This window comes from Delphinapterus leucas, chromosome 1, assembly GCF_059928025.1.
Source record: "Delphinapterus leucas isolate spDelLeu-1000000601 "Yukka" chromosome 1, BTC_Dleu_Yukka2, whole genome shotgun sequence".
Taxonomy (NCBI): Eukaryota; Metazoa; Chordata; class Mammalia; order Artiodactyla; family Monodontidae; genus Delphinapterus; species Delphinapterus leucas.
In genome coordinates this window covers 51,953,839-51,965,108 of record NC_143129.1, presented here as the reverse complement: position 1 = coordinate 51,965,108, position 11,270 = coordinate 51,953,839, and the positions used below count along the sequence as shown (strand labels likewise).

General features: G+C 40.2%; 1 protein-coding gene across 13 annotated transcripts in view; it reads right to left on the bottom strand.

Moving 5' to 3' along the window:
• Positions 1 to 230: 230 nt before the first annotated feature.
• Positions 231 to 11,270, bottom strand: part of EDEM3 (ER degradation enhancing alpha-mannosidase like protein 3) — a 90,150-nt gene continuing 79,110 nt past the window's right edge. For 11 of the 13 annotated variants that reach the window (XM_089909944.1, XM_089909956.1, XM_089909986.1 and 8 more), the window contains one exon: positions 231 to 4,379. In XM_089909944.1, the coding sequence (XP_089766070.1) occupies positions 3,970 to 4,379 (410 nt within the window). In that variant the 3' untranslated portion in view covers positions 231 to 3,969. The remainder of the gene's footprint in view (positions 4,380 to 11,270) is intronic. The other 2 variants (XM_089909948.1, XM_089909950.1) reach the window with 2 other exon arrangements.

Genomic DNA, 11,270 nt, shown 5'->3' with positions numbered 1-11,270 from the left:
ACACGTTACCAATATTGACACTGTGAATTACTAACTAACTCCACTCTGAGGGTCCTAGTTGAGTTGTGGAACTGTTCAACATATGTTTGCATGTCTATACTCTAAGTTGTCCCCCAAATTTACTCTCGTAGGGTAAAATGAAAATTAAAGGGAAGACAGTGGTGAAAAAAGTTTAAAGATATTAAAGATATGCAAAGTGATGCTAAAAATTAAAATTAAAACTAGACCAGGATATTTACATATTTTATTAATCTTTACAGTCATTATAATCAAATACACAATTATATACAAGGATTATATACATTTTGCCCAGACTTTTACATCACAGTACATAGTTTCCCTTAGAAATATTGTATACATTTATCACCAAACAATAAAATCCAACAACAGTAGTGTTACAGCACCTGTTAGTACAGACATCTTTTTCATAAATTACATCATAAGAAAATATACGGCTGTAAATTGGGCTTTTAAAAATGTCTTTTATAAAATCTGAACATACAATATTTCATTCACAGAATGTTATTTTTTTCTATGTTCTGACTGAAGCCTTGTGCATAAAACGACCGGTTGGAATATTTATTAAATGCCCCCACCCTCGCCTCTACAATTATAAGCACTATTTGAATTACTGACGCTGAGCTTTCTTTATAATGAATTTGGCATGGGGTTTGGTGAGGGAACAAATGCTGGTTTTACTATTATAAGGGCTGTGAGATGGTAATTTAAATTAAAAAAATCTCGAGAGCATATTAGAGAAGTTAAAATCACAGAGTGCACAATTTTTTATTTTACCCTCTTAACACTGTGAAGAAAAAGGGAAAAGTATAATGTTAATTGTTCTGAAACAACTGTATTCTTGTTGGAAGCCTGTTAAAAGTTAAAAAGAAAACCTACCCAACAAAATATCCCATCCCAAACATATCTGGTAAATTACAATTCTTTCACATCTAAAACTTTATGGGAAAAGCACTGCAAATTAGGGTATATCATTTTAATGGACCTTCCTAAGCAGAAAAAACTATAACTATTTTTAGTAGGTAAACAAGTGAAGTTTTAAAACTTGAAAATACCTGAATTAAATACTTTCTCTAATATCTAACTTTTAACTTTCAGATAAAATCCTTACTTGATTCCGGGTTTGTAAACATTGTATAAATCCTTCTTAGTCAATCAATCTTATGGCTGTGGTGATCACTTCAGCTCTATCTCTATGCAGTCAACATCTAACTGAGGTAGACCAGATGTTTCTAAAATTCAGGGTTACATAGAATCCCCTGAATCTTTAGGAAGTAAATAAAATGCTATAAAAGATTTAAAAACAAAACATTTTTAAAAATGCCTAATGATGTTGAAATTTTTTAATGAAATAAAAAACTCTGTGGCAGTATGTCAATTAAGAATGGAGAGTCAGGGCTTCCCTGGTGGCGCAGTGGTTGGGAGTCTGCCTCCCGATGCAGGGGACGCGGGATCGTGCCCCGGTCCGGGAGGATCCCACATGCCGCGGAGCGGCTGGGCTCGTGAGCTGTGGCCGCTGAGCCTGCGCGTCCGGAGCCTGTGCTCTGCAACGGGAGAGGCCACAGCAGTGAGAGGCCCGCGTACTCCAAAAAAAAAAAAAAAAATCCACGAAAAGAATGGAGAGTCAATGACAATGTTGGAGTTTTGAAGCTGAACACTATACCTTCTTTTCCTAGCTAGGGAAAAATCACATATAATTCCTTCTGGGTATTAAGTATAATTTGTTAAATTTTTTTCCTTTTTTTTTTAAGGATTCATTTTTCTAAACAAGCCAGCAATTTGCTTCTAAACCACAATGAATTGCAACAACTCCCCCTAATGGCCAAAGAAAGGGTAAGTGGCAGTAAGCTGGCTTTTCCTTGTATGCCACAAGATCTCTGCTGGAAATAAAATTATGTTGCTTTGATAACTTAGAAAATTTAGATTTAGACAACAATGGCTCTGAGATACAAAAAGAAAATCAAATCAATGTATATACGGCTTCTGTAATCCAAGTCTTAAAGGAACATCTCCTTTTCTCCAAGCCCCAGTCCTATAAATCAAGGCAAGTCAAGTAATTAAGCTTCAGCTATTTTGGCAGCTTTGCAACTAAGATGAACAAAGCACTATGTCTATCCTTCTGTATACTATATGTATTATAGTTCTATCTTCTTACACCAAATTTCACATGCAGAGAGACTAAAAATATCCATTTTGGTGTCAGGTTTAATTAAGGGCCAATAAGGTCCGGTATACTCCTCTTTTCCCCCCCCTCAAAGTGAATTCTCTATTAGGTTTATTACTCACTGACCCAATTAAGTTTAGCTGGAATTTTTGAAAGCAGCTATTTATCCCCTTATAAAATAACATGTTTACCTGGGATCTAAGACATACTGTACATGAATATACATAACTACAATACAGCACTGCTGTTCTTTTAACAGCTCCATATACAGTTTAAGTTCATCAGTACCTCAAAAACTGTGTTTTAAGAAAAAGGGTCGTTATACAATGTCATGGTACAGAAAAAAGAAATTAAGTCTCAAATATTCCTTTAGAACTGGTTCAGGTAAGTTTAAAAAAATAAATAAAATGAGTAAAGCCATGATTTCAATTACAGGGCTGTCTACAGATATCAACAACAAAGTTTTTAAAACTTAAATGTGGCCAGCACCAGACTGCCCCCCCCCCCACACTCACACAAAGGAAAAAAAATTCTCATTAAGCTATATGGCTATATGTTAGTTGCTACTGTGTGTTTTACACAGGTTACTGTAGACTAATTTTCAAGTCCATATCAAAAGGAATATTTGTTTAAAAAAAAAAGCAAACTTAAAAAAACCATGATTCAACAGAAAATGTGACAGACTCCTTAGGTGCAACTTTAGAAACTAGTTTCAAAGGAGGAAAAATAGTAGTTACTCCAGAATTTTTAGATCACTACCACAGTTTTATCATGGCTTCCTAAGATAGAAAAATGGAACAAAATGTATTCAGCTATTGGCAACATAGGCCTTGTGGCTCAAAATGCATTCTAAACATGGGATGGAGTAAGGCTGATGGCTAGAGGTAATCACCTCTAATGAAATGAACTGGAAAAGATTTATAATTTACCCTACAAAGATATAACTTTAAGTTCCATTTCAGAGTAGTCACAGCTTTCCTTACGGAAGGCCCAATGGCAAGTTCATATTGCAACATTATAGTTTCTCCCTTGCTCCATTTTTCAAAAGTATTAAGTAACCAATTTCCACGATATATGACCTTTTTACCTGGTCCCAATGATTAGTCTTTATGCAGAGAACTCACTGAGAAAGTACACTGGCTTCACCTTTGGTTTAAATGAAAAGGACACTGTTAAAGAGGGAAAAAAAAAAATCAAGTCATCTTGATCATGTTACACAATGAAGCAAGTGAAAATGATGAGCAAAGACTGTTTTCACCATGAATGTATTTGCTTCATAACCACTTAGGTCACTTTTGAGTGTTTCTGTGAAGGCAGCATAACCAGAATGCCCAAAATACTCCTATGTGTTTTCCCCAAAGAGCCTCTAACCCCAGAACCAAGAAAACCGAGAGCTTCCTTCAATTAGAAAGTTGTACAAATTCGTATTCCCCACCTCACAGTTAACTGAATTTGTTTCTTATCTACCGTCTAGAGAGTGCAGAAATCTGGTTCCTAGAAACGCCCAATAATCTTTTCCTGGCCTGAGATGCAGCAGGATGGTGCAATGCTGTCACCTGAAGGGGAAACTGTGAGTTTGCATTTTTGATGGGACAGTTATAAACAAGGTCAGTTCTAACACAGCATGTTCCAGATTCCTATGATAACTAACTCTCCCAGTCAGAACGTGGTTGTTCATCACCATACTTAGAGCCTCCCATGAGAGAGCCTGCTTAGTATCAGGGTACCTATTATCCACAGTTTACCTTTTCTTTTGAAATACCTACCACCAGGTAGACTTTAGTGAGTCAGAGCTCATCCTTATCCATCATTTCAAATGCTTCTATATCTTCATTCCAGTCTGCTAATATGGAGTCTATAGGTTGGACCTTTTTACCCCAGCTAACATTAGGATTGGAATCCTCTTCAGTTTCTGATTGTTCTTTAAGTTGGTTATCTAAATCTGTACATTCACCATCAAGACTTGTAGTCTCATGGTTTTCCGTGGGATTAGAATTCTGTTCAGAAGGAGAAATGCTTGCAGCATTGTCCGTATCTGCTGGAGACAAAGATTCTGGGTGAGAGTTTAGAGAACTTTCCTCAGGAGACTCCTGATCAACCAAATCAACCTCCTGAGAACTTGATGCAATCTGTTCAGCACTCTGATTCTGAGAATCATTTTCAGAGGATGGTTGTTCTTCATTTTCCATCTCAGGATCTGTATATGAAAGAAACAAACTTCATGCTACTTTCCCCACAAAACATGTACTATCACATTCTCAAAACCATACTGGTTTTGATAATAAAAGTTAAAGAAAATCATGTTAATGCAGAATGACTCTAATAACTAATAAGACTGCCTTCAATGGGTATTAGTAAATGCCAAGAAATATACTAAATAATAATACTATGAAAATGCATATAAATTTGTATTATGTCTCAGATTAAATATTTAAGTTCAGGAAAGCCTGCACATGAGAACATATTAAATAGAATACATTTTATTTATTTTATTTATTTTAAACATCTTTATTGGAGTATAACTGCTATACGATGTTGTGTTAGTTTCTGCTGTATAACAAAGTGAATCAGCTATACGTATACATATATCCCCATATCCCCTCCCTCTTGCATCTCCCTCCCACCCTCCCTCTCCCACCCCTGCAGGTGGTCACAAAGCATCGAGCTGATCTCCCTGTGCTATGCAGCTGCTTCCCACTAGCTATCGATTTTACATTTGGTAGTGTATATATGTCAATGCTCCTCTCTCACATTTGGTAGTGTATATATGTCAATGCTCCTCTCTCACTTTGTCTCAGCTTACATTTCCCCTCCCCGTGTCCTCAAGTCCATTCTCTACATCTGCGTCTTTATAAATAGAATACTTTTTAAACAGCACATGACATTGCTGTATTTTAAGATAATATTCTTTGAAAAGTGAAATTCCCACTCAGTAAACCATGAAAATGCAGATAATACAAAACTTTGAATGATTCATGGATATCAATGTGATTGATCAAATGCAATATTTTCATAAACACAAAACCAGATTATTTACAAAACTTCTATTTCATTATTGGAGATCTATGAATTCTAAGATATAATCATCAAATCCACTGGAAAGATGAAAAGCAGTTTAAACTTCTTGTAATGAATATAAAATAAAACCACTAGAGGCATTTTATTTAGGGTTCCTACAAGAAAGTGCTTAAATATTAGCATCGACACCCACATGCTGCATTCTCAGGCTCTGCAGGCGGTTGGTAAAGCTCTCCCGAGTGTCCACCGTGTGGCAGACACTGTGTAAGGTGCTAGGGATAAAACGAGGTGAAAACAAACATCTGACCTGCCCTTCTGAATCTTACAGTCCAGCTGGGGAGAACAACGTTTAGGAATAATCACACAATAGAAAACTCTGTGACACATGTCATGGTGTTAGGAAAGAATATGGAGATTTGAGGGCTTCCTTCAGAAAGTGATACTTAACTGTGATATAAAAGATAATCAGAGTTAATTAGTCAAAGAAGAAAGGGAAGATGGACTTATTATAAAACCAGAAAAACTGAAGCAAAATACAGGCATTCAGGGAGGTAGAGGAGGGTGTGTATACATATACCCTAATTAGGTAGGATTACCTGACTAGGGAAGTTTAAGATAGTTCTTAGGTGGGGTTTGTCAGGGGGAAGGAGGGCAAGGGGGAGGAGTCCCCACACATTCTCTCAGCTGTGGAAAGGGTACATTTTAATTTGACATCAAGGCAAACTATGGTGGGGCCCAAAGAAGAGAAAGCAGTGTCTGGCTGCTTAGGGCTCATTTATGCTAGGCTACCCTAAATTCGAGGGAGAAGGGAAAGAAGAACCTTCAACTTTGTTTCTCGATTGCATTAATCTAGCTTAGAAGAATAGGAAAAAGTGTAAGGTTATTTCTTCTAGTAATAAAGACTGTAATTTTGGCAAAAAATCACTCTAGGGTTATATAATATTTTGGAAATCTAGCTAATAAAATGGAATAAGAAAACAATAGTATAGGCTCCAATGAAGATGGTAGCGGTGAAGAACGTGGAACTCACCTCCTCCCACAAATAAATACATCAAAAATACATCTACAAATGGAACAATTCTCACAGAACACCTACTGAACACTGGCAGAAGACCTCAAACACCTGAAAGGACAAGAAAGAGCTCTACGTAACCGGGTAGGACGAAGGGGGAAAAAAAAGAGGAAGTGGGACGGGACCTATGCCCCTGGGAGGGAGCTGAAAAGAGGAAAGGCTCCTGCGCCCTGGGAAGCCCCCTCAGATCAGCTGGGACAGAAAGGCAGCTTCAGAGGCGCAGAGGAGAGTGCAACAACCAGTTTGTGGCAGGCAGGAGAGAGACCCACACAGGCTGCTGTACCGCTACCCTGCGCGCCCCAGCCTGAGACGTGTGTCCGCTGGTACGGGCAGGGGCCTAGTGCTGATACTCGGAGTTTAGAGGACAGACCTAGGGAGAGGACTGCTGTTGGATGTGCAGAGAAAGCCTGAAGGGGCTGGAGTGTGGTACGGCTACAGCCGGGGGTGTCTGCAGAAGCCCAGGCCTGCCACAGAACTGGAGAGCCATTGTTAAGTGGGGCACAAAGGGAAGGGTGCCATGGCAGCCCCTTTCTCCACATGCCAGCCTCTGCCTCCACAGACTCCGGGACACTGCACACCAGCCACAGCCTCAGGGGCTCCAGACTCAGCAGATTCCTGCAACCCAGCTGCCACCTCGGGCTCCCACCTGGGCCGGCTCAGGGGTCCCAGCCACCGCCTAGGCTGGCACCTGTACCAACCACCACCTCGGCAGGCCCCAGGAGCAGACACCAGTGAGCTGCCCACGCACAGGAGCAGGCCTGAAACCACAGCTGAGCCCCAGGGGCCGCGTGACTTAGGATGCAGGGTTGCAATCTCTCCCTGCAGCCGTGTGAGCCGTGTACTTACACCTTCGCTGCTGGCTGTGTAAATTGAGCATCTGCAGGGCATCCGAGTAGACGACAGGTGCTCCCATGCTGGGATGGGTCTGGCCTTGCAGCTGTGGGCTTTGTGGGCGCGTGCACATGGGGGCTGGGCTGGGCCTGGGTTTGAGCTGCCTCCATGGCTCCCACAGCAGGTCCAGGTGTGCAACTACTACAGTCCTGGGACCCGGCTTTAGTGGATCTGTGCTGGTGGCCTTGTGAAAACAACACCTGAGGGACACCAGGGCTGATTGCCAGCATTCCCAAGGTTGAGACGGGGCTGAGGGCAGTATACTTTGTGAGCCCACACAATGGGTGACAGGTGACACAACAGAGCACACTCACTGGTGAACAGCTCTGGTAGAGAAATACTCAGTGGCTCCTCTCCCTGTGGGAACACTCCAATCCCACCTACCTCACACTGCAGCTCAGAAACGGATCTGGGGGCTTCTACTCCAACAGCTAGGGAACAGACCCAGCCCCTGACAGGGCAGTAACAACCACAGAGCAAAAGAGGAGGCCCCGATCAATATCCAGTGCAGGCTCTGGTCACAACACCAGTCACACCTCCTATCAAGGGGATAACAGCCAGCATACACAGGAAAGAGGCAACAGGCATCCACACTAAAAACAGCCCTCACACCAAAAAATATTAAACCCACACAGGCTATACAGGGATGCTCCCACATAAAAACAGCCCTCCAAGACCACATCGATAATTGTTTCTCCTAAACTCATAGAGCAACAGAAGTATAAGTAAAATGAAGAAGCAGAGGAACCACTCCCAATTATTAAGATCAAGAGAATTCCCCTGAAAGAACAAACAATGAAACAGGCCTCTTCAGTCTAACAGACATCGAGTTCAAAAAGGAGATAAGAAGGACTATTGATAGAAATGCAGATTACTATTACTAGAAACTATAAAAAGGAACCAAGAAAAATTAGAGAACTTATTCACTGAGACAAAAGCTGAGCTAAAGGCAATGAATAGCAGAAAAAATGCAGAACAAATAAGTGATTTGGAAGATAGAATAATGGAAATCACCCAGTCAGAACAACAGAAAGCCACATGAAAAATAAAATGAAAGCAATGTAAGAAAGCAATATAAGAATAAATAAAGCATGCCAATGTACACTTAGTAGGGATCCCAGGAGAGACAGAAAACAGGATTGAAGATGTCTTTGAAGAAACTATGGCTGAAAACTTCCCAAACCAAACGAAGGGAACAGATATCCAGGTACAGGAAGCACAAAGGGTCCCAAACAAGATAAACTCAAACAGACCTACACCAAGACGTATTATAATAAAAATGGCAAAAGTTAAAGAGGATTCTAAAGGCAGCAAGAGAAAAACAGAGTTAATTACAAGGGAAACCCCCATAAGGCTATATATCAGTTGCTTTCTCTACAGAAACGTTGCAGGTCAGAAGGGAGTGGCAAGGTACATTCAAAGTCCTAAAAGGGAAAAATGTGAAACGTAGGATACTCTGTCCAGCAAGATTATCAAATTTAAAATCAGAGAAAGAATTTCCTGGACAAGCAAAAACCAAAGGAATATAGCAATATTAAACCTATCCTATCCTAAAGGAAACATTGAAAGGTCTTCTCTAAATAGAAAAAAAGTTAGAATCTTTAGGGAAAAAATCATAAATGGAAAGTAAATCATTTAAATAAGCCAATACACAGATTTTTAAAAATCACAATTAAAAAAAAATTTCTGTGAAAGCAATGATAACCACAACGAACAGCAAAAGGATGAAGATATAAAAGAGGACATCAAAATCATAAAATGTGGGGGAGGAGAGTAAGAAAACGTAGATTTTTTTTTTCTAGAATGTATTTGAGCCTACATGACTACCAGTCTAAAGCAAGCAGATATAGGAAGGGGTTAATATACTTGAAAAACAGGGTAACCACAAATCGAAAACATACAATAGATACACAAAAACCAAAACCAGATTTTATGAATCTATCACAACAGATTCATAAAACAAAAGAAAATCATCAGACCACAAAAGGAAAAAGAAAAAGAAAGGGACAAAGAAGAAATATAAAATCAACAGGAAAACAAGGTTTAAAATGGTAATAAATACATATCTATCAATAATTACCTTAAATGTCAATGGATCAAATGCTCCAATCAAAAGAGACAGAGTGGCAGATTAGATTAGAAAAACAAGGGCCTAAAATATGCTCTCTACAAGAGACCCACTTTAGAGCAAAGGACACACATAGATTGAAAATGAGGAGATGGAAAAAGATATTTCATTCAAACGGAAATGACAAGAAAGAAGGGGTCGCAATACTCTTTTATCAGGCAAAACAGACTTTAAAACAAAGGCTATAAAGAAAGATGAAGAAGGACACGATATAATGATAAAAGGATCAATACAAGGAGAGGATATTACACTTATCAACACATATGCACCCAATATAGCACCCAAACACATAAAACAAACACTAACAGACATAAAGGGAGAAACTGATGGGAATACAATAATAGTAGGAGACTTTAACACCCCACTCACATCAATGAAAAGATCTTTGAGACAGAAAATCAATAAGGCAACAGAGATCCTAAATAATACAATAGAACAGTTAGACTTAATTGATATTTTCAGGACATTACACCCCAAAAAAGCAGAATACACATTCTTTTCAAGTGCATATAGAACATTCTCTTAAGTTTGACCACATACTAGGCCACAAAACAAGCCTCAGCAAATTTAAGAGTATAAAAATTATTTCAAGCATCTTTACTGACCACAACAGCATGAAACTAGAAAACAATCACAAGAAAAGAAATGAGAAAAAACAATTACATGGAGACTAAACCACATGCTACTACAAAACCAATGGGACAATGATGAAAAAAAATTTAAAAATACTTTGACGCATTTCCCCAGTGGTCCAGTGGTAAAGAATCTGCCTTCCAATGCAGGGGACGTGGGTTCAACTCCTGGTCAGGGAACTAAGATCCCAAATGCTGTGGGGCAACTAAGCTGGGTGTCACAACTACTGAGCCCACGGGCCTCAACTAGAGAGCCTCTGTGCCACAACTACACAGCCCACACACTCTGGAGCCTGATTGTCATAACTACAGAGAGAAAACCCACACGCCACAACTAGAGAGAAGACCGTGTGCCACAACTAGAGAGAAGCCCGTTTGCTGAAATGAAGATCCCGCGTGCCTCAACTAAGACCTGACACAGCCAAAAATAAATACTTTGAGGTAAACGACAATGAAAACACAACCATACAAATAACATAGGATGTAGCAAAAGCAGCTCTTAGAGGGAAGTTCATAGTGATACAGGCCTTCTTTAAGAAACAAGAAAAGTCTCAAATAAACAACCTAACCCACCACCTAAAAGAATTAGAAAAAGAACAAACAAAACCTAAAGTCAACAGAAGGAAGGAGATAATAAAGATCAGAGAGGAAATAAACAGAGATTAAAAAAACAATAAAAAAAATAATCAGGCAGGAATCAAGATGGCAGAGGAGTAGGACGTGGAGCTTACCTTCTGCCACAAATACATCAAAAACACATCTACAAGTGGAACGATTCACACAGAACATCTACTGAATGCTGGCAGAACCCAGACTTCCGAAAGGGCAAGAAAACCTCCACGTAAACAAGTGGGATGAAAGGAAAAAAAAAAGAGAGAAAGGAATCACGATGGGACTTGTGCCCCAGGGAGGGAGGTGTGAAGAAGGAAACATTCCCCCACCCTGGGAAGTCCCTTCACCAGTGGGGAGATCAGCCTGGACAGAGGGGGTGCTTTGGAGACTCAGAGGAAAGTGCAGCAACCAGTCTGCAGAAGGCAAAACGGACAGAGACCTGCACAGGTGGTTGGTACCACCACCCTACGTTCCCCAGCCTGAGATGCTCATCTGCTGGTATGGACAGGGGCTGGATGCTGAAGCTCTGGCTCTGGAGGTCAGACCCAGGGAGAGGACCAAGGGTTGGCTGCAGGGAGACAGCCTGAAGAGGCTGGAGTGTGGCACCTGAGAATACACTTGGAAGAGGTCTGGGCCTGACAGACAGGCAAGGCACCATTGTTGGGGGGCACACGAGGAGAGGTACAGGACTGCCATAGGAGCTTCTTTCTGTGCATGTGGGCTCTCAGGCAACAG